The 23279-nt window shown below is 30.9% G+C and overlaps 9 protein-coding genes across 14 annotated transcripts; 4 read left to right on the top strand and 5 right to left on the bottom strand.

Moving 5' to 3' along the window:
- Positions 1-304: 304 nt before the first annotated feature.
- Positions 305-6188, bottom strand: fray (oxidative stress responsive kinase frayed). Of its 2 annotated transcripts, XM_075734213.1 has the most exons (7): positions 5948-6188; positions 4824-5038; positions 2502-3326; positions 1577-2407; positions 1054-1332; positions 849-982; positions 305-763 (listed from the first exon to the last, which is right to left on the bottom strand). In XM_075734213.1, the coding sequence occupies exons 2-7, from the start codon at positions 5017-5019 to the stop codon at positions 692-694; spliced, it is 2337 nt and encodes a 778-aa protein (XP_075590328.1). In that variant the 5' UTR covers positions 5020-5038; positions 5948-6188; the 3' UTR covers positions 305-691. The 2 variants fall into 2 exon arrangements, with proteins under 2 accessions (XP_075590328.1, XP_075590329.1); XM_075734214.1 differs by lacking the exon at positions 5948-6188 and having other exon boundaries at positions 4824-5358.
- Positions 6118-9313, bottom strand: LOC124497522 (uncharacterized). Of its 2 annotated transcripts, none has more exons than XM_047061183.2 (5): positions 9003-9313; positions 8538-8929; positions 7386-7697; positions 7023-7309; positions 6118-6954 (listed from the first exon to the last, which is right to left on the bottom strand). In XM_047061183.2, exons 1-5 carry the CDS (start codon positions 9233-9235, stop codon positions 6610-6612), a joined length of 1569 nt encoding a protein of 522 aa, XP_046917139.2. In that variant the 5' UTR covers positions 9236-9313; the 3' UTR covers positions 6118-6609. The 2 variants fall into 2 exon arrangements, with proteins under 2 accessions (XP_046917139.2, XP_046917138.2); XM_047061182.2 differs by lacking the exons at positions 8538-8929; positions 9003-9313 and adding exons at positions 7780-7935; positions 7999-8479.
- Positions 9314-9421: 108 nt separating this feature from the next.
- On the bottom strand, positions 9422-11282 carry tzn (hydroxyacylglutathione hydrolase tenzing norgay). Its single transcript, XM_047061192.2, has 3 exons — positions 11136-11282; positions 9806-10389; positions 9422-9731 (listed from the first exon to the last, which is right to left on the bottom strand). Exons 1-3 carry the CDS (start codon positions 11155-11157, stop codon positions 9456-9458), a joined length of 882 nt encoding a protein of 293 aa, XP_046917148.2. The 5' UTR covers positions 11158-11282; the 3' UTR covers positions 9422-9455.
- Positions 11283-12150: 868 nt separating this feature from the next.
- RpS17 (ribosomal protein S17) lies at positions 12151-12856 on the top strand. The gene is made up of 3 exons (XM_047061204.2): positions 12151-12234; positions 12298-12555; positions 12621-12856. The coding sequence occupies exons 1-3, from the start codon at positions 12232-12234 to the stop codon at positions 12741-12743; spliced, it is 384 nt and encodes a 127-aa protein (XP_046917160.1). The 5' UTR covers positions 12151-12231; the 3' UTR covers positions 12744-12856.
- A 1505-nt stretch (positions 12857-14361) lies between these two features.
- Positions 14362-15835, top strand: Sirt7 (sirtuin 7). 2 transcript variants are annotated; one of them, XM_075734220.1, is made up of 4 exons: positions 14362-14386; positions 14476-14560; positions 14632-14981; positions 15039-15835. In XM_075734220.1, the coding sequence occupies exons 2-4, from the start codon at positions 14484-14486 to the stop codon at positions 15788-15790; spliced, it is 1179 nt and encodes a 392-aa protein (XP_075590335.1). In that variant the 5' UTR covers positions 14362-14386; positions 14476-14483; the 3' UTR covers positions 15791-15835. The 2 variants fall into 2 exon arrangements, with proteins under 2 accessions (XP_075590335.1, XP_075590334.1); XM_075734219.1 differs by lacking the exon at positions 14362-14386 and having other exon boundaries at positions 14409-14560.
- Positions 15778-17041, bottom strand: DCTN2-p50 (dynactin subunit 2). The gene is given in 2 exon segments (XM_047061189.2): positions 15778-16834; positions 16837-17041. Coding segments are annotated over 2 exon segments (1092 nt in total). The 5' UTR covers positions 16951-17041; the 3' UTR covers positions 15778-15856.
- Positions 17042-17060: 19 nt separating this feature from the next.
- LOC124497774 (RNA-binding protein 28-like) lies at positions 17061-19221 on the top strand. 3 transcript variants are annotated; one of them, XR_012832428.1, is made up of 4 exons: positions 17061-17151; positions 17230-18311; positions 18378-19021; positions 19088-19221. XR_012832428.1 is itself a non-coding variant. In XM_075734218.1 (3 exons), the coding sequence occupies exons 1-3, from the start codon at positions 17061-17063 to the stop codon at positions 18852-18854; spliced, it is 1650 nt and encodes a 549-aa protein (XP_075590333.1). In that variant the 3' UTR covers positions 18855-19221. The 3 variants fall into 3 exon arrangements, 1 of the variants encoding a protein (XP_075590333.1); XR_012832427.1 differs by having other exon boundaries at positions 19124-19221; XM_075734218.1 differs by having other exon boundaries at positions 18378-19221.
- Positions 19222-19680: 459 nt separating this feature from the next.
- On the top strand, positions 19681-21655 carry LOC124497776 (RNA-binding protein 28-like). Its single transcript, XM_047061454.2, has 2 exons — positions 19681-20834; positions 20901-21655. The coding sequence occupies exons 1-2, from the start codon at positions 20223-20225 to the stop codon at positions 21381-21383; spliced, it is 1095 nt and encodes a 364-aa protein (XP_046917410.2). The 5' UTR covers positions 19681-20222; the 3' UTR covers positions 21384-21655.
- LOC124497521 (arginine methyltransferase 3) lies at positions 21535-23217 on the bottom strand. The gene is given in 3 exon segments (XM_047061181.2): positions 21535-22782; positions 22784-22821; positions 22878-23217. Coding segments are annotated over 3 exon segments (1566 nt in total). The 3' UTR covers positions 21535-21594.
- Between the last annotated feature and the right edge of the window lie 62 nt (positions 23218-23279).

Below are 23279 nucleotides of genomic sequence, written 5' to 3' on the forward strand. Positions count from 1 at the left end.
ATTAAAAATTGTTCAAATTAAATTGAAACAATGTTGAAAAACCTAATCTACGCTTATTCTTGTCCTCATTATCATTTATCAATGTCGTCCAGTTCCGGTGTACTTTTAAATGAATTATAAAATTCATTGCTACACAATTAATATTCTTGTTTGTTTTTTTTTTTTTTTTTTTTTTTTTTTGGTTTTCACAAATTTTTCATTTGAATTTTCTGTTCGTGTTTCTATTAGCGGTGTACGTGTGCGTAGGTTTATTAATTTTCCGTTTCTCAGATAATAAAGTAAATAAATGGACAAAATGGAAAAATCCAGAACAAGACACACTTGTTTTCATTATTTTATTAAATTAAATTATATTTAGTGAGAAAGGGAGAGAGAAAGAAAAAAAAACGATGAAATGAAATGAAAATCAATCAGTAGTCATCATCGATCATCATTTATAAGCACAATTATAATTCATTGATTATTGTGAATAAAATTGAAAAAAAAATTAAAATCAAAAGTCATGCAATATCAATCAATGTAATAATATTATATATTACACATAGGAAAATGAGTCAAGCTATTTCATGACTCATTTTCCTGTGTGTAGAATAAATAATTGAATTTTTTTTTTGAAATGAAGAAAATTTCCAACGTTTAAATCGAAACAAAAAAAATCAATCAATTGATTGATTGATTGACTGCTTGTGATCTATGATATCGATATCTGTGCAAAACCGGTCAATGTTTTCTCATCCAATGGTTCACTTTTGTCACAAGAATTCTATATTTTGGGAACAAAATTGGAAAAAAAATTAGCAAAAAAAAAAAAAAAAAAAAAAAAAAACAAATCGATTCTGAAAACAAACCAATGGAAAGACAATATTCTTCATTTTTGCACGATCCAGTATTAATTTCTGTAGATTCTGTGCCACTGGTTCAAAATCTTTTGTATCAACAAGACCGGCCGATACCAGTTCCTGTGCAATACCATTTGAAGTATCTAGTTTTTTTAAATTAAAAAAAAAAATTTAAACATTCATCATCATTCCATGAAAAAAACCAAATACAAACCTTTATCAACAGTGAAATCAAAACGGATATCATTCAATTCACGTTTAGAATTACGGATACGCAATACAAGATTGATCGGAACATCATCATTCAATGGTTGCTGTTGCTGCAGCTGCTGTTGTTGAAAATTATCTGCCTCAACGGCCGTTGTAGTAGATGGCAACGGCGGTTGATTTTGACTCACTAATTGCTCCGATACAGATGCAGCTGTTGTTGTTGTTGCTGTTGGAACCGAATCTCCTTGAACTTGTACCATCACCGATGATTCATTAGGGATTTCTTTTTTTTGCATTTAATTTAATTTAAAGGCAAACAACAGGAAAAAAAGTTTCAAATAAAAAAAAATTGTTGGTTTCAGGACAAATTTAGTTGTTGTATCGGCCACAAATCATGATTCAGAAACAAAAAGAAAATGAAAAATAAAGAAATTAGCTTAATTGATCCAAAGAAAAAAATATCGCATCAGCGTAAAAAAAACTTTTTTTCCCATTCAAAATTCCAAAATTCCGAAATGTAAAAATACCTTTAGGCATTGTAGGCATTAATGTCGAATCATTAGTGATGGTTGTGGTTGCATTATTATTCACATTAGAAATATTAGTGACGGGTATTTGTTGTTGTTGTTGTTGTTGTTTTACATCATTTGATTGTTGTTGTTGTTGCTGCTGTTGTTGTTGGGAAGATGCTGATGACGATGATGATGATGATATAGGTTGATGCCGATTTGGTGATGATTCATTACTATTATTATTATCTGGATTCGGTTTTTTATTTTGATTTTGTTCTTGTTGATTATTATTATCCTCTTCATCCGATGATGACCAAACCCAATCACCAGCTTCTGTACGATGAAGACGTCCACTTGCACCTTGTGCACGGCGACTAGTACGAGCTTTTTTTGAACGTTCTTCAATGGTTGGAGCAATTGTTAACAATGTATTTTGTAAATATTTTCGATCCTTTGATTTACGAAAAAATTGATGTTTCAATAATTCGGTTGCTGTAGGCCGTTTGTTTGGATCTTTTTGTAAACATTCCAGTATGAATTTACGTATTGATTTGCCAAAGTTTTTATATTGATCTTTTTCTTCGGACACTGATTCCAATGTTGGTGGATCATTTTGTAATGTTAACATTAAAACTTTCATTGGTGGATATTTATGATATGGAGCCGTGCCGGTCACTAATTCAATGGCTGTAATACCAAGACTCCATATGTCGGCTTTAAAATCATATCCAGTAACTTGTTCCATTACTTCAGGTGCCATCCAACATGGTGTACCAACAAATGTGTGACGAGATTTTTGCCTGGATAAATCACCACCTGTGGCTAGCCATGAACTGACACCGAAATCTATTCATTTTTTGTGTGTGTATGTGTAAGAAATAAAAGAAATCATTTTTTAGAATTATGAATTAAAACCAAAACCAAAAAAAAAAAACATTACCAGCAATTTGAACGGAACCATCATCACCCAATAGAATATTACCAGCTTTAATATCACGATGAATCTGTCCATTTGCATGAAAATATTCCAATCCTTTTAACACTTCACGTAAAACTGTTGCAATAGTAGCTTCATCGAATACACCATGGCGACAATCATCATGTTTGATTTTATGTTTAATAATATCCAATAATGAACCACCGCCCAATAATTTTATAACTAACCAAAGTTCTTCTTTAACAACAAATGATGTATAATATGTAACAACATTATCATGATTACATGCAGACATTGCTTGAATTTCTTTCAACAATTCATCCATCGATGTGTTCCATTTTTCTAGATTAATTTTTTTGATGGCACATTTTTCTTTTCTTGTTTTACAATATGCTGCATGCACTACAGCCGTAGCACCGATACCAATAATTTCACCAACTTCATAATCATCAACATTATTTGGCCAATTTCCAATACCGGATGAAAGTGTTGATGAATCCGATGTTGTTGAATGTTGTTCACTACTTGACATGGCTAATTGTGCTGCAAGATCTTGTAATAATTTACGTCGTGAATTATGTGGTGAACGTGTTAATGTTTCTTTTAAATGACGAATACGATATGATTGATGTAAATGTGAATGTGGAATGACCGATGCAGCAGCAGCTTTTAATACGGCCGGTTTAGATAATCCAGATGCCAATAATGATGATGATGATGTTGATGATCGACAATCACTACTACCGACAACACCACCACCACCGCCACCACCAGTACCACTTTTACCAGATGATGGATTCAAAATGGCATTAGCACTTGAAGATTTTTCTGATACATACGGCATTGTTGTTGTTGTTGTTCGATTTTATTATTTTTTATTTTATTGTCCACGATAATCATAAAAAAAATAAGAAAAATAAAAACAAAAATCGATCGATTAAAACATTGAGATTAATAAAGAGAAAAAAAACGATAATTTCAATCGTGCGTGTGTGTGTTTTATATCGTTTTGAAGACTAATGAAAAAAAAAAGAAAAACAACAAAAATGTTTTCAAACGAAAAAAATGAGTGCAAAGATTTGAAGCAAAAAAAAAATCAATGAATCACGATCATCATCATCACCGGGAGAAAAAAAAATACATTGTCAAGTACAAACGAAAACGAATCAGGTAAAATAAAACGATGATGATGATGATGACAATCAAAAAAAAAAGGAAAAAATAAAAGATAAACAACCTCGAACTACAAGGTAATTAGATTGTGGGAGAAAAAAAAGAATGGGCGACAGTAGTGGTGAATCAAGATAGCCAAAAATGAAAAATAAAATAAAATAATGATCAGATACCATCTGTCGATGTTTTGGCATGATGATGATGATGATGATGATGATTTTTCGTTTGTTTGTTTGGCAATCAATTGAATTTTTCTTTATAAAAACACACATACCTGATTAGTGTGTGAGTATTGATGATTGATTGATTCGATCCAAAATTCAACCCAAAAAATTCGAATGCCAATGATGATGACGTAACATGTGAAAATAGAAAAAAAAACAAAACAAAATTAATTTCAATTACAAAAAACAGAATCAAATTGACAGTTGTTAAAAAATCTTACAAATTCTTGAAATCAATTGTGTGAAACGACAACAACAACCAAAAAAAAAATCGAATCAATTTCCTCAAAAACAAAACAAAAAGCAGAAAAAAACGTTTTTCTCGTTCATTTGACGATGCTCAACATATATAATAATGATGATGATGATGATCAACAGGATGATGATCACTTGGTAACATTTATGTCGTCATTATTTAGAAATTTCTTTTTTTTTCTTGTTTGTTTGTTTTGGCATACATTAAAAAAAACTGAATCAAAAATCTTTCATTCGTTGTCATTCGTGTCACACCAAAACAACAACAACAACAACAACAAAAAAGGAAAGAAAAATACACGCACACATGTGTGTGTATACACTGGAAAAAAACGGGCCAGGCTGTGTGTTTGTGTGTGTAAAAAAAAAAATGTGAGCCGCCGGTTGTTTTGGCTAACTGGTTTTTTTTTTCTTTGGCCAAAAAATTTTAACTCGCGATTCTGGTTGCCGTTGCAGTCGTCGATTTTTTGTTGCTATATACTACAGCAGCAACAGCAGCATTTGATTGCACCAATCATTATGTTGCTCATGCGTTGGTTTTTTTTTGTTACAGGAATTTAAATTTTTTTTTTTTTGGTTTGCATGCAATTTCGTTTATCCGAAACCAAAAAAATTTCCGAATTTTTTTTCTTTGATTCAAACAAAACAAAACAAAACAGTAAAGAACACTTACCCAACATTCGATGTCTTTGCCGTTGTTCAACAGCATTACGGATATCTTCATCAAGTACATCATGTGTTGCCGATATTCGCCTATAACGTCCGGTTATTTGTTCAGCCACCTCTTCCGATACTCGTATCATACGTTCATGATCATTATCAGCTGCACGTATTTGTGGATTATTCGTTGTTGTTGTTGTTTTGGCCATTTTTATAAAACCACTGGAACTAAAATCATCGGATAAATCATTATCATCATCGTCATTAGTAATGAATAAATTTTCATTCTCATCAAATGAATAATTAATTATATATGCTTGTTGACGGCCCGAATTCAAGGGCCATATTTTTCGAATCATAACGAATAGATTTTAATGAATGAATCAAAACTTTGAAGAGTAAAAAAAAAAATCAACCAATCAATCAAATCTAACCACCAGTGTTAACGAATCGATCGATAAATGAATGATAATATATATTGGATTGGATTGGATTTCTCATTTTTTTTTCTCCAAAATTCGGTTTTTTGTTTCTCTCTCTCTCTCTCTCTCTCTCTCTCCATTTGATTTTTTTCCATTTTATATAATGCTCATGCTCCAGCCATTTATTTATTTGAACCACGACCATGAATGATGAAAATGAAAATGAAGAAGAAGAAGAAATGAAAATCGATTTACCACTATCATCATCATCATCATCATCATCGATTGATTTTTAATGGATGAGACGAAGCGAAAAAAAATTTGTAATTTGAAACACTATAATCACAATATAATAATAATATAATAATTGGGCAGATGTTTCATTGAATGATGATGATGATGATGATGATCATTCAATTCAATTCGAATGTCTTTATTATCATCATCATCATCATCATTATTGTCGTCGTTTTGTTTTGTTTTTTCGTCATAACATAATGATGATGTTTTTGTTGATCAGACACATTTTGAACAACAAAATCAAAAAAAAAAACAAAAACACAAAAAAAAACTGAAATCACATGATAAATTCATCACCAAGAATGACCAATTGAAAAAATCAGTTCGTGACATTCGATTTGATTCGATTCATAAAAATAATGACAAATGGCAGCAGCAGCAGCAGCAACAACAACAACAACAACAACATACTTACATGATGAATTCGAAAATTCGTAATGGAGATAAAAATTGAAGAAAAACAGGGTGTGTGAAAAAAAAACGAAATTTACAAATTGAAATTTTTAATGTAAAAAAAAACAACAACAAATAAACAGAGAGATCATCAATACAATCACAATATTAAAAAAAAAACACATGCACAACAAGATTTTTGAATTTATATATTTAGAGTCCAAATTAATCAATAAATCAATCAATTGATCATCATCATCATCATCATCATCATATTCAAGCCCCCATTCAACAAGTGTGTGTGTGTGTGTGTGTGTAATATATGATCATCATCTACAATTTATAGCGATGATTATAATCATTTATCGAGCCAAAAAAAAAAAATTTTGCGTGTGTATGTATTTGCAACACCTCCGGAAACATATACTACTAACTAACTAACTGTGTCATATAATATTTTACATTATTATCAATTAAATTTCTTATGACGATGGTAATTATCATCAAAAAATGATGATGATGATGATAATCAATTAGCAATAAAAAAAATGACAAATTTCTTCTTCTATTGTCGCTGTTGTTGTTGTTGTCGATGTCAAGTGGTCAACACATGTTGTTTTTTTCCAACAACAAAAAAAAACATCGTTATCTTTCGTGGAATGTCGATTTGTCATTGACAACTTGTTAAACTTGATATTTATCTGTTATTTTTTTAAACAATGAATTTGATTTCATTCTTGACATATTTTGTGCTGCTGCTGCTGCTGGTCTAGACAACAATGCTGTATGCTGTAATTCTGGTAATTGCATATACATTCGTATGGCTTCAATACGATCATTCGGTAAGGTAATTGTGGATGCTTGTTTTAGAAAAGCAAAATGTTTTTGATAAAATCGTTGACATTGTTCAGGTGTTTTTGTTTGCAATATTTTTGAAAATATAAATGCATCAAATTTTGGACGAATAAAATCCATAATAGCCAATAGGATGATTACTTCATAAATGTTCCATTTGGAATTACTTTTACACTATTAAGGGGGGAGGAAATCAAATCAAATTCTTTGTTGTTTGTAAATTGTGAATAAAAAAGAAATACCTTTTTGAGGAAATGTAAAAATTTCAAATAATCCATACTATTTTTTCGTAATTTACAAGTTTCAATTAAATTTCGTTGCTGTAATTGTTGTGTTTGTCGCCGTAATTCATTGATTTGTTCACGACGTTCCTGGAAACATTCTAATCGTGTTATATCGAATTTTGGATTCTCCGTTTTTTGTTGATAACATTCGCCAATAATTGTGGCCAAATCTAAGCAATTATTATTGTCCACATTTCGATTGCATTCAATTTGATCATTAATTAGATCGAAAATAGTTGTATCTTCTGCAAAATTAAAAAAAAAAAAAAATTCAATTTAAACTTTAGCAACAACAACAAAAAAAAAAAACATTCCACTCACCTTCACGATTAATCATCAACACCTCGGAAACACTTGGTGGACGATTTTGTTTCGTATAATATAGATAGAATAATTTATTGACAATATCATCATCATTGATCATAATTTTGATCATATCTAATTTATGTTCAGTGAAAATGAAACGTTCAATATGTGCACGTTCAGCATAATCCATTGGTTGTGGTGCAAATGACATTTGGCTCAATATTTGTGTACATTCTTTTAATTGAAAATCTAATGCCGTCAAAAAACCCAATGCTTGTTCTTCATTCATGTTGGCCACTTCTTTTGCCAGATCGATGAATTCTCGAACTGTTGTTGAATAAATCATCAAATGAACGAGTTAAATATTCGAATTCGTGACTAAAAAAAAAACAAAAAAAAAAATTCTTACGTTCATCATCATCAATATTGGATTGTGGTTTCCATAATAATAATGATTTAGAATAATGATCAACGCCATCATTGTTGTCGTCATTGTTGAATGGTTTTTGTTCCAGTATTGATGAATCAATTTGTGCTTGATAATCGATGCCAATACGAATTTTATCTATACAAATCATACGATTATAAGAAAATTTTCATACTAAAAATATGATGAATGATTACTTACTATGACTGAATACACCTAAATTTGTAGATGTTGATTGTGGATGAACGACTGGCTGATTCATAATCGAATTACAATGATAATAACTTTTTCTTGTATTATGGCTTGACACTATTGATGATGATGATGGTGTTCCTTGATTTGGTTGCTGTTGTTCATTATTAGTCTGATTACTATCATCAATTAAACGTATTCGTTTACGAACATCATCGGTCAATTTCTGAACCATATGATGATCGATGATTCGTTGTCGTTGTGAATCAATTGTGGTTTTATCGGCCATTTTGATCAGAAATTTTTTTTTTTTCGATTCAAAACAAAAATCATGAAACACTCAAATCACGTGACAAGCACAACGAAGACGTTCATAGAAATAATGACATTTATTTGTTCTTCAATTTTTTTTTTGAAATCCTTATTAGATACATTTATACAAATTATCAATTTGAAAAGAAATTTAAAATAAAATTAAAAACAAAAACATGGAATTCAAGTCAAATAGAACCATATGAGAAACATCAATATGGTCATTAAGGTCATACCACCAAATAGAACGAATTTATCACCAATATGTCGTTTTTCAATCAAACGCATTACTGAATTCGATAAACCAATACTGTTCAATGTATCGAGAAGATTTTTTCTTGTATTTTTCAACATTGATCGTTGCTGCCGAAGTGTTGATAATACAGTCGAACCGGTTGTGATCATTTCATCAACATGACGATTAAAACCACCAAGTTTATTGTGTTCTTGATCAAAATATTCTTGAACACCAAGATCAATTTGTGTATCATTATTTTGTGAACGTAATTCAGCATTCGTTGTAAAACGTCTTGTAAGTAATTCTTCACGTTCACGGTGTTCACGTTCACGATGTAATCTTCGTTGATGTAATGTACGGAATGAACTTAACAGGTGTTTATGATCATATCTATTATATGTGTACCAACAACAGAATCAAAGTTAAAATGAAAACCAAAAAAAAAAAAATTTTTGAAACTCACTTTAATTGATCCAATTTCAATTTCATCGTATTTCTTTGCGATCCTGATGTTTTATTAACGGAAATTTCAATTCTATCCACATATTGTTCCAATGATTTCAACCGTTCATCGATAGCACCTTCAATTGCTTGTGCTTGTACGGAATCCTTACATGATTCTAATCGTCGAAACAATGAATCTTGTATTTCATCAACGATTCGATGAGCAGCGGTAAAATTTTCATTGGCAAACATTTTTTTTTTTGTTTTGTTTTGGATTTCAAAAATTTCAATCAATCAAAACAATGATAAAATATACAATTGAAGACAATTTGTCCACATCATATTTTTTGTCATTTAAATGACTGTGTTGCCATCTAGTGAGAGTTTTTTTGTTTTGTTGTTTTAAAATTTCGAATGAATTTTATTTTTTTCAAATCATCAAATCATCATCATCATTTCATTATTATTATGCTTATTTTGTTTTAAAATTATTTTTTTCTTCACGTAATGCGGCCATCACTTCGATTGGATCATCTTTTTTGACATGTTGTTGCACAGATGTGGATTCAACACGCATAAATGGATTATAACGTCGTTCATCACCAATTGTCGATGGTATTGTTGGCCGTTTTTGATGGCGACATTCTTCAGCGAAACGAATTTTTTCATCAATATCACCATTGTTCGGTTCAACGTGTTTAGCAAATTTCAGATTACTTAGTGTATATTCATGGCCACAATATATTTTCTTTGAAAATTAAAAATCAAAAAATCATCAAATCGGATTTGGAACGAAAATTAAAAAAAAAAAAACAAACATACCGAATGATCGGGTAATGAACCAAGCGTTTTAATCAATGCATCATACATTTGTTGAGCGGTTCCTTCGAAAAATTTACCACAACCACCAACGAATAGTGTATCGCCAGTAAAAATGGAAATTTCATTATCACACGAAACTTTATAACAAACATGACCACTTGTATGACATGGTGTATGAAGACATTCAATACACAGGCGACCTAATGATAATTTATCGCCATTTTTTACCCGATGATTAATAGCATCTATACGATCATCACCACCAACAACAGATATTTCGGATGATCCAGGAATTAATTGTAACATTTTATGATTACCACCTGAATGATCCCAATGATGGTGTGTAGCAAGTATGGTACGAATATTAATTCGATTACTATTATCAATTGATTGTATTAAATCGATAACTTTCTCCGGTTCCACTGGATCAACAACTGCAGCATCACCACTTTGTCGATCAACAATCAAATACATATAATTGTCCACTAATGCCGATACGACATGAACATCCATTGTAGCGTGTTGTTCAGAAATTGTCTCACTATGAAAACGATTACGAAATATGGACCTAGCTGCCCAAAGTACTAAACGTGAAAACAAAGAAAAAAATTCCACAATTTTAATCCACAAAAAGAAACGTGAACAAAGAATTTGAAGATTGATTTCTTTTTGGATTGAAAAAAAAATTTTTTATTTATATCAATGTTTTATATTAGATGGTCATATTTTTTTTGAAAATTTTTGAAAAAAACGACGTCTTAATTCGATTCATCCACATTATCGGTTTGTAATCCTTTGAATGATGGAACGGGAACCAATGTAACTAATGTGTACAATTTATTCACTGAATCTTCATCTTCATTACGACGACGTGCTAAACGGACACGAACACGAAACGGTACATTTCGGATGCCTTGTGACCAAATAAATTTATTCAATCGGGTATCGATACGTACATCTTCGGTGGCCATTTGTTTTTGTGCAAATTTACGTATCTCTTTAATGGCACGTGGTGCACGTTTTTTGAAACCAACACCATGTAATCGTTTATGTAGATGAACAGTATATTCACGAGTGATTACTTCATTTAAAGCTGATTTGCTTTTTTTATCGCCACGTGTTTTTTTAGTGCTCACCATTTTTATTTTTGTTTTCTTTTGTTTTGTTGTTGTTTATTCAAACTAAAAAACAAAGGAAAAAAATGTCTTATTGAACCAATTATACTGAAGGTAACAAAAATCAATCATCAAAATAGAAATCAATCAATAAATTCTTTGTTCAAAGAAAATGATAATGAAAAAAAAAAATTTTTTTTGTTTAATTGACATACCTGGTTGTTTGATTAAATTCATAAACAAAAAAAAATTGACCAAAAAAAAGAAACAAGTCACACACACACACCAATCAAACAGAAAGGAAAAAGGAAATGTTTTTTTTTGTTCGTACACTCACACAACTCATTTATACAACACACACACACACACAACACACGCAAAAACACATGCACAAAGAATATCGATATATCGATTGTGAGTAGTCATAATCGTTCGCACTAGGTGGCGCCACGTTTGAAATAAATTTTTGTTTTCAATTTAGATTAATCGTTATTAATCATTTTAATCTTGATTAAAAAATAGGAGAAAATGAATCAAATTATAAAATGAAATGAAAAAATCAAAAAATATTCGAAATTGCATGATTTGAAATGAATGAGATTTTTTTTTTCGTATCTCATATGTAATATGTGTGTGAAGTTTACAGAATTTTATTATGATGATGATGAAAAAAATGAATCCGTGAATCCATTTATTCGGCTTTTTTTTCTGAAATACGCATTGTTTCAATACGATCTTCGTGGTAAGCCTGATAGACAAATGAAAACAGTACACAATGTACAACCAATACGGCTACAATGGCCGAATAAATATTGGCCCAATGATCTGTAGTGAAATTTTTGAAAAAATAATCCGAAATAAAATAGCTCATAATCGGTAATATGATCATTGAAAGGCTATAGATGATTAGCTTATTTAATGGACCCATTTTTTTCGTTGTTGTTGTTGAATGATGACGATAATTAATTTTGAAAATTTAAAGCATGGAAAAAAAAATTTTTTGCAATCCAAATTATACTCCCAACAACAACACTATATTGACAATCATCAGCATATAACAACAATACATGATACATCATTTATGAATGATATTCGAATGAAAAAATAAAGGAGAGGCATGAATCATAGTTGAATGAGCATGAACAAGACTGCTTTCAGTACATGCTGCTAAAACATACAACAACATCGTCAACACATTAAGACTTTTCCTTTTTCCGTCATCGCTTGTGTGAACGCGTGTGTGTGTTTTTGTGATTGAAATTTTAAAAAATAAATTTTTTTAAACGAAAAAAAAGAAATTAATTATCCAAAATGGTAATTTTGATTCTCTGATCAACAAAAAAAAAATCTAATTTTTTATATTTTATCCACTTTTAGGGTCGTGTTCGTACTAAAACCATCAAAAAAGCTTCACGTGTTATCATTGAAAAATACTATACACGTTTGACGATGGATTTTCATACAAACAAAAGAATATGTGAAGAAATTGCCATTATTCCAAGCAAACGGCTTCGAAATCAAATTGCCGGATTTGTTACTCATCTAATGAAACGTATTCAACGTGGTCCAGTTCGTGGAATTTCAATCAAATTACAAGAAGAGGAACGTGAACGTCGTGACAATTATGTTCCAGAGGTAAATACCATAGAAAAATTACATTTTTCAAATTGAATTTCACCCATTTATCATCTCATCGATAGGTGTCGGCCTTGGAAAACGCATTGATTGAAGTTGATGCCGATACATATGTCATGTTGGAAGATTTGGGACTAACATTTAAAAAAGCAACAACATCGCCGGGTGATTTTCGTTCCCGTATCTAAAAAACAATACATCAATTGATTGATTTATAATAATTATGTAAAACATTCAGTTTTTTTTTGATTTTCGGGAAAAAATAAATAAAAAAAAGATACACTTTTTTCGAATCGAAAAACAGATGTTTTGCATTTTCGATTTTCTATGAAAAGAAAACAGTTCGAATTTGTGTTTTTTTTTTTTGGTGATGAAGAGAAATTTTTTTTTTTTTTTTGAAAGATGGGTCGTGTTCGCAATAAAACCATTAAAGAAGCTTCACGTTTAATCATCGAACAATATTATTTGCATTTAACTTTAGATTTTCATATACAAATAGAAAAAAAATATGCAATGAAATTGTATTCCTCCGTATTATAACCTAAATGTGGCATGCATTACCTTGCACCAAGCACTATGATTAACAATAAAAAAATATTATCATTTATTCATCAAAATAAACAAACAATTATCACCATATTAAAAATTTGTTATTTTTTTGTTGCTAAACTTTTTTTTTATTTAATTCGTTGATCTTTTCCGGACATACTTTCCACCGGTCGCTAGGTTCTTCGTCAGAAGAGATTTCATGGTTGCCAATTGTCTCGTGCTGATCTCCTGAACTTCGTTTAACAATCTGTCCCGTTCCTGAACAACTTGGCGTGAATTGTAAAGTACCTTTCTTTGATTGTTCGAATTTTCGGTGATTTTCAATTCGATCAAGAAGTTCGGGCCCGAAGAACTTGCTCTCGCCACCGATTGGTATTGATATAAATTTTCGTGCTGATTGTAATAGATATATAATTGTTTGCACGATCCTGCATTCGAATGGCGTTCTGTTGTATCCTTGAAACCACTTAATTCTGCATCCGAGTTTTCTAAGGTGGCTGGTATATCGGCACTTGCAGTCTTGGAAGGAGTAGCTGGAGCAAAGGTGAAGCCAATGGATGTGGGCAAATCTGGTATCAGCTTCGTGGATTCCCCATACTCCATTGGTGAGCGGATATTTCTCTTGGATTGATTTGATGATGGTTTTGACATCTCGATGTTGGTTTCCAGTTCGCCAATCAGTTTTGAAAGGTCATAATCGTCCTTCGAGATTTTGTCGAACAATTTCAAAATCTGATTTAATTCGGCTGATGGTTCGTGAACCAGATGTTGAAGCACTGATTGGTTGTTTTTGCATAGTGAAAAAAGTTTCTGGTATTGGTCGATTTGATCGTTTTTTGGTGGTTGTCCAATAAATTCAATGTTGTCCATAGAGTCTGATGATGTGTCCATGGCAATAATGATGTTTGCTATGAAATTTGTTTCTCTTTATATATACTAAATTTTAAAACATTAAATGTTCGTTTGTCACGATAAAAACCAAAAAATGATTTATGATCTTGCCCTTCTTGAATTTGCGTGAAAATGTTATATGAAATTTTTTTAATAATAATAAAAATTATTATTTATGAATGTGATATAAAAAAACAAATTTAGCGACAAGGTAACAAATTTTTTTTCGTAATGTGGTTTGTTTATTTTGATTATGAAAAAAAAAATTTTAAATTTCAAATAAATAAAAAATATTTACGAAAATCAGCAATAGTCGATTGTGTTGGGAAATTTTTTGGGAAAAAAAACAACTCAACTTTTACAGCGAAACACTCTCTCAATTTGTCAAATTGTAAATTTTTTTTTTGTTTTGTTTTGTTTACAATTTTTGTTTTTATTTGTGTGAATTTTTTTTTTTTTTTTTTTTTTTTGGATCTTCAGAATAAATCATGACCGAAACTTATAGCCGAGCATGTAAAATGAAAACTTTACATAAAAGTTTTGTTGCTCAAGAATTTAAACATGTGTAAGAGAGTTTTTTTTTCATTCATTTTTGACCTCATTTTTAACAATTTATTTTTCGTTGTTGCGTTTTAGAAAAAAGAGAATCCAAGAAATACTGATGAAATCCACAACGGATATAACGAAAGAAGAAAAAGATATTCTGAAACGTTATAAAAATCTGGCGAAACTTGTGCAATCACAACGAAGAAATCATAATCTACGTAAAGAACGTGAACAAGAAATCGAAGACGATATCAATACATTACGATTTAAATGTACACAATTGGTTGAATTGATTCGTTCAAGTAATCATATTATTGTCTATACTGGTGCCGGAATCAGTACATCGGCATCGATACCAGATTATCGTGGTCCAAATGGTGTTTGGACACGTATCAAAAATGGTGACAATACGCCCAATGTTAACGATTTAGCCTTTTCAGGTATGGTACCTGGATAATAATTTCGAATTTTGTTTGTAATTTAAATGTTTTTTACAGAGCCAACATTTACACATATGGCCATTGTTTCATTGATGAAACAAAACATAATCAAACATGTTGTATCACAAAACTGTGATGGACTTCATCTTCGTAGTGGTATACCATCCGAATGTTTATCCGAAATTCATGGCAACATGTATATAGAAGTTTGTCGTAATTGTAAAAAATCATATACACGTTCATTTGATGTAACAGAAAAAACTGCTTTACGACGACATGAAACAGGTCGCCATTGTCATCAATGTCCTCCGGATGTTGGAAAATTAATCGATACTATTGTACATTTTGGTGAAAAAGGTAAACTTAAACATCCATTACGATGGGAAGCGGCCACAAATGAAGCACAAAAAGCTGATCTAATTATCTGTATGGGTAGTAGTCTGAAAATATTACGTAAATATGCTTGTTTATGGCCAAAAAATAAGCAAAAAAATAAAAAGAACAAATTAGCGATAATTAATCTACAATGGACACCGAAAGATTCACAAGCAGTGATTAAAATAAATGGAAAATGTGACATAGTCATGAAAGAATTAATGGCCATGTTAAACATATCGTTATCATCATATGAAAGACAAAATGATCAAGTATTACGTGATCACAAGCCATTATTACCAGAAGAAGAACATACATGTAATCGGATACGTTTGGAACAATTGTTTCAAACGAATAATGAAATGATTAATATTGAAAAATTGAATACAATGCAACCAGCTTGGTTTGGAAAAGGTGTACACAGAAAAAAGTAAAAAATTTTATTAATTAATTATAAATAAAAAAAAAGAATTCTCCAATAATTCAATCAGGTGTCTTAATTAATTTTTTGTTTTTGTTGTAATTTTATCCAAACGATTTTGAAAATCATCCACAACATTTTGTATAGTGGATAATTTGCCGAACATTTCCGTAAGATTTTTAATGTTTTGATTATTATGATCCAACGATGTTTTAATTTCATTTTGCATTGTTTCCATTGCCGTCATTGTATTGGCGAATCTGGACGCTTGATCCTGGAGATCATTCAACACTTGAAGACGTTCCAATATGTTTGGTAATAATGGACGATTTTCATTAATTTTTACATAACAATTATATAGTTCATTCAATCTATCTTCTTTATCCAATTCAGTTAGTGTGGATTTTTTTTCATTAATTTGTTGTAATCTATCCACAATCAATTGTAAACGGGCATCTAAACGATCCAATGATTGATAATCAAGTTGTACGATTTTATTGCTCAAATTGATCACAATATCCATTATTGATTGATCTTTAAGATAATTATTCAACAATGGATGTGATGATGATGAATCTTTGATGATTTCATTCAAACCAATGGTTGATTCAATTTTTTTCAACCGTTGTTCCAGCGCATTGATTCTTGCCAATTCAACAATATCTTCTTTATCTGGTTTCCGATATAATTCATATACGATTGGTTGATCATCTGGTTGCTGCTGTTCACGGCGAACATCTTTAATCAATTGTGATGTATCCAATTTTTTGAAACAAACATCATGTAAATTAGCCAATTGTGTGAATAAATTTTCAATATCTTTAGGCATGAATGAAGAATCATCGCCTGTGGATTGTTCATTCGATTGAATCGAATGTTGAAGATTTTCAATTTCCAATTGAATCTGTTTATATTTTTCCACTAATGAAACATTTGATTCTTTTGATTCCAATGATGATGATTTCTGTATTGAATCAGCAACAGCAAATTTATTGAATGCATCAACACTATTTGATGGTATTATTTCGATCGATGAATCAGGCTGTTGTTGGTGTGTTGTTGTTGTTGTTGAAGAATCCGATCAGATTCAGGAAGATCATCCGTTTCATAAACATCACGTTCACCGGATGCAATGAATGGTAGATTAGCATATTTTGATGTTGAATTCATCATTTTTATTTTGCATAAAATTCAAATAGAACAAAAAAAAGGCCAAGTTAATGTTTTTTGTTTGGTTCCACCTAAAATAATAGACAAGTAAAAAAAACTTGTCACATCATTACATGTCATTTGTGAATAGGTGTGTTTATTTGGTTTGGAAAGACACGCGGAAAAATTTTTATTTTTTATTTTTTCAATCATCAAGAATGGATGGTGAGTTGTTGTTTTTTTCATTGAATTTGAAATTTTAAAAACAAAACAAAAAAAATTTCCATTTCAAATTGTTAACAGATAATAAAAAGAAACAAGATAAATTGGCACGTAATGTACGACGTTCACGATTGATTATTCGTAATTTATCATTCAAAATTACTAGTGAAGATTTGCAAAAATTTTTCTCACCATATGGTAATATTGTTGATATAAATTTACCGAAAAAACCGAATGGTAGTATAAAAGGATTTGCTTTCATATCATATGATAATGTTGGATCATCATTGAAAGCGATAAAATTTTTGAATGGAAAAAAACATTTCAATCGTACGGTTGCTGTTGATTTTGCTGTTTCAAAAGATTTATATGTCAAACATCTGCAGCAAGAGAAGCAGGAAGAAGAGAAACAATGTGAACAAATCATTGATGATAATCATCAAACAAGTGATGATGATGAAAAAGATGATTCAGTTGATAACGAAAATGACATCGATGATGATGATGAAAAAGATGATAACGAAGATGACATCGATGATAATGAAGAACTAATGGCCGAAAGTATGAAGAAAAAGCGTCATCGAACCAAAAGTGATGTAGATGAAGGTAAAACCATTTTCATACGTAATATCGATTTTGAAACAAGTGAAGAATCGTTGGCAAATGTTTTTGAATCATTTGGTACATTAGAATATTGTCGTATCTGTTGTAATGATTACAATGGCAGATCTAAAGGTTCAGCATTCGTTAAATTTAAAAATCTTGACGATGCACGCCATTGTTTGAATGAAGCAAATATTCCAGAAAACAGTAGATTTTATCTTGATGGAAAACAATTAATCGTCAATGAAGCTGTAAGTCGTAATCAATTGGAACAAATTCATGATGGTAATCGCCGTAAACATAAAGATAAACGAAATATTTATCTCGCAAAAGAAGGTCTGATATATCCAGAATCGCCTGCAGCCGTTGGTGTTTCGGCTTCGGATCTCAAGAAACGTCTATTGTTAGAGGAAAAGAAACGAAAATTATTACAGAATCTTCATTATTTTATTTCCGATCACAGACTTTGTATTCATAATTTACCTAGTAATTACGATGATTTGAAGCTACGGAAATTATTTACCATGGCTGTTGACGAAAAAAATGTTCGCATTTTATGGGTAAGAATTTCCTTGTAAATATACCGATCGATTAATCCACAATTTTTTTCACCACATTTTTAATAGGCCAAAGTAATGCGTAATCGCAGCCGTCAAATGGGTGGTCACGGGCAAAAAAAATTTGGTTCATCCAAAGGTTTTGGTTTCGTTGAATTCGAACAACATTCTCATGCATTGAAAGCGTTACGTTATCTGAATAATAATCCCACGATATTCACAGCCGATAAAAGACCTATTGTCGAATTTTCAATTGAAAATAAAGTAGCACTGAACAGGAAAAAATATCGTCAAATTAAACAGGAAAAAACGAAAAATCAAATTAGCCAAAATGAAATAATCGAATCATCATCGCAACAACATTCATCGAATACGTACAGCGGTGTTGAAGCCAAACCATTCGATAAAAATGAAATGGTACCAAAATTAAAAATGAATAAAAGAAAAATTTTGGAACAAAAGAAAAAATTGAAACAAATGAAAAAGAAAATGACAACAACGACAATGGCAAAACGTAACGATATCAAAAACAACAACGGCAAATGATGGAAAAGTAAAGAAGCGAAAAAAACCACCAATCATCGATGCAGATGAATTTGAAACCAAACATTTATTGAAACGAAGTAAAATGATGAATCAACTCAAATCGGCCACGACAAGCACTGGCGATAATTCGACAATGGTAAAACGAAAATGGTTCCTTCATTGAAAATGTATTTATTCTTTCTTTTTCCTACAAAATGAGCAATATTTTCGATTTATTTTTAAATTTGTAAAAGTTGAAAATGAATTTTCTTTTTTTTCTTCTTCATTAGTTTTGAAATTGTCAATCTCCTCATTAAATGTTGTTTGGCCAATTGATCGCTCAATTTTATTAAAAAAATTTTGGCGGCTTAATGGCTTGCTGTTTTTATTTTTTTTTGTGAAAATTTTGTAAATATATCAAGTGATCATAATTCACGTTGGCCATGTTGATCATATTGTAAAATATGGCCATCGCCGTGTTTTTTCTATTACACGACATATTATTGCACAACTGGTCAAACTTATCGACTGATCTTTTGGTTTCATTATAAGTCATGACGATTTGTGGTTTTTTTTTTGTTCATCTGTTAATTGATGCATCGTCATGCATTGTGCTTAATAATAATAATTTTGAAATAATAATGAAAAAAAAGAAAAAAAGAGGAAATAAAACAGAAAAAAAGAAAATAAAAAAAAATTACAAAAAGAAATTAAAAAATTACAAAGCGCAGGAGATAGAATAAGGTTTCAAAGTCTTTTGTAGATTATTTCCATGAAGTCTAGCCAGTGAGGTAATTCTTTTGATGTTATAGTGAGGTATATGTTAGTTCCTTGTCCATCCTTCCTTCAGCTACGCCTCTCTCAGATGCCGTTGCCGGGCAGTGTAGTAATAAATGATATGAGGTTTGGCTTTTGCTGCACCAACAGTTTCCGTCTTTTTGAATTTTAAGTCTCTCAAGGTAGGAAGCGAATCTCCCGTGGCCGGAGAGGAATTGCGTGTGTATATGGATTGTGCTTATTAAGCATACAATCTTGTTTTTTTTCGATTTAAAAGAAACAGACAAGATATCGTCGTTGAATAAGAATATGGAAGAATCTTTATCACGCTTTTTATATTTGATGTTCGTGAATTTTGCTGGAAATTCTTTGTCCTGTTAAAATCGGCAGTGGAGTGTTGTTAAAAAAAGTTTTCTTCAAAAATGAAGTAACAAAATTGAAAGCACATGCATGCATTTTGATTTTCATGTATTCAGTTTGGTTGAAGAGAAATTTTGTTTGTTTTTTGATTTTTTTTTTTGTGAAGTATCATTTTAGTCATAAGCAATAAAGAAGAATAGCAAAAATTTGTTTGTTAGAATTTGTTATTTTTTCGATGATGATGAAGAACTAATGGCCGAAAGTATGAAGAAAAGGCATCATCAATCCAAAAGTGATGTAAACGAAGGTAAAACCATTTTCATACGTAATATCGATTTGGAAACAAGTGAAGAATCGTTGGCAAATGCTTTCGAATCATTTGGTACATTAGAATATCGTCGTATCTGTTGTAATGATTACAATGGCAGATCTAAAGGTTCAGCATTCGTTAAATTTAAAAATCTTGACGATGCACGCCATTGTTTGAATGAAGCAAATATTCCGGAAAACAGTAGATTTTATCTTGATGGAAAACAATTAATCATCACTGAAGCTGTAAGTCGTAATCAATTGGAACAAATTCATGATGGTAATCGCCGTAAACATAAAGATAAACGAAATATTTATCTCGCAAAAGAAGGTCTGATATATCCAGAATCGCCTGCAGCCGTTGGTGTTTCGGCTTCGGATCTCAAGAAACGTCTATTGTTAGAGGAAAAGAAACGAAAATTATTACAGAATCTTCATTATTTTATTTCCGATCACAGACTTTGTATTCATAATTTACCTAGTAATTACGATGATTTGAAGCTACGGAAATTATTTACCATGGCTGTTGACGAAAAAAATGTTCGCATTTTATGGGTAAGAATTTCCTGGTAAATATACCGATCGATTAATCCACAATTTTTTTCACCACATTTTTAATAGGCCAAAGTAATGCGTAATCGTAGCCGTCAAATGGATGGTCAAGGACAAAAAAAATTTGGTTCATCCAAAGGTTTTGGTTTCGTTGAATTCGAACAACATTCCCATGCATTGAAAGCATTACGTTATCTGAATAATAATCCCACAATATTCACAGCCGATAAAAGACCTATCGTTGAATTTTCAATTGAAAATAAAGTAGCATTGAACAGGAAAAAATATCGTCAAATTAAACAGGAAAAAATGAAAAATCAAATGAACCAAAATGAAATAATCGAATCATCATCGCCGCAGCAGCAACATTCATCGAACACGTACAGTGGTGTTGAAGCCAAACCATTCGACAAAAATGAAATGGTACCAAAATTAAAAATGAATAAAAGAAAAATTTTGGAACAAAAGAAAAAATTGAAACAAATGAAAAAGAAAATGACAACAACGACAATGGCAAAACGTAACGATATCAAAAACAACAACGACAAATGATGGAAAAGTAAAGCGAAAAAAACCACCAATCATCGATGCAGATGAATTTGAAACCAAACATTTATTGAAACGAAGTAAAATGATGAATCAACTCGAATCCATGCATACGACAAGCACTGGCGATAATTCGACAATGGTAAAACGAAAATGGTTCCTTCATTAAAAATGTATTTATTTATTGTTTCTTACTCAACAAATATTATAAACAAGTTTACATTTGAATTGGTTGTTGTAATAATAAACAAATTTCCAATGCACGTGGATTATTATTATTATTTGGCCGCTGTTTTTGTTTTCCAATACGTATTTCACCGCATACTGATTTACCCGATTGTACTATAATTGGTTCTTTCAATGGAAATATTGTCTGTTTCCAATGTGTTGGTTCAGCAAATGGTGATGTACTTAATATGATCAATTTGGTCATTGAATCAAAATAACAATCAAACCAGCCAACAAAACCATGAATAGTGGAATCATTTTTGAAATGAAATTCAAATGATGAAATAATGTCGGTAGTGGAAAAATTTTCTCCACATGAATTCAGATCAAAATCACAAATTTTTTCTGCTGTTGTACAAATATTTTCCGGTGCTATTAAATCGATAGTGGCTTCTTTGGTAACATCAGCAATCATTGATGACATATTGAAACCATAAACATCATTCCAGAAATCGATATTATTTTCATAGAATTTACAATCGAAAAATGCAGATAAAAACATTTTACAACGGCTTGGTAATAAGGCACCTTGTGGCTTCAGCAAATGATCACGTGCATACAATATTGTATCGAGCATTCCTTCGAAAAGAAGAAAATAACCCATCCATTCGGAAATAATTATATCATATCGAGTTGGTAATGATAATTTTTCAAAATCCAATCGTTCCAATTTACCGCGAACAATACGAATAGTTTGTTCGTAACCATTTTCCATGATAATTGTACGTGCATTATTGACAATAATATCACTATGATCAACAGCGACGACTAATTTTGCACCGGCTTTTGCTGCAAACAATGATAGAATGCCAGTACCACAACCAATATCCAATACTGTTTTGCCAACAAATAAGGAGCCATTTTCCAGTATAGCATCTTGATAGGCTAATGTACGTGGTTTATCAGCCAACATTGTATGATGTATGGAAAAATGTGAATAAGAATCAATATATGAACTATCCGAATGTTCATCCAAATTGGTTACAATATTACTAATCAAACCATCATTCGATTGTTGTGGTTCATCGATGAATAAATTTCGAATTTTTGCCATATCATTACGTGTTTCTTTCAATTTTCCATTCAATTCGATGATCATTTCAATTAATTTTTCTTTGGATAAATCATGGCAAACATTTTTCAATTGTTCATCGCTGATGTTCATTTGGCCTATTATTATCATCACCATCGTCATCAACGATTTCACCTTCATAATCTAGAAAAAAAATTAGATTCATTAAATCAGAATTTTTTTCAAAAATCAAAACAAACCAAACATGAGAAAATGATCATCTTCCATCGTTGGTTTTAGATATTCATCATGATCGAATGATCGATCGACAACTATTGATTCAACATTTGATGCTGGTGTTTGTTGTTTACGAATATAATTCACTAATTTAATAAAATCAAATGTTTCCATTTGTTGTCGACGACAAATATCCAACAGATTAATTTGATGATCATCGTGGATATGTTCATTGAACATTTGTTGATAATTAGTGGCATGATAATTACAGAATAAACATTTAATATTAAATTCTAATGGTTCTTCTTGTTCAATATATTCATTATCATCATCCGATGATGATGATGATTGATGGTCATCCATTGATTAGATAGAATTTAGATCCAAACACACACACACAAACACTTTTATGAAATGCAAACATG

The sequence above is a fragment of the Dermatophagoides farinae genome, chromosome 9 (assembly GCF_024713945.1).
Source record: "Dermatophagoides farinae isolate YC_2012a chromosome 9, ASM2471394v1, whole genome shotgun sequence".
NCBI classification, from domain to species: domain Eukaryota; kingdom Metazoa; phylum Arthropoda; class Arachnida; order Sarcoptiformes; family Pyroglyphidae; genus Dermatophagoides; species Dermatophagoides farinae.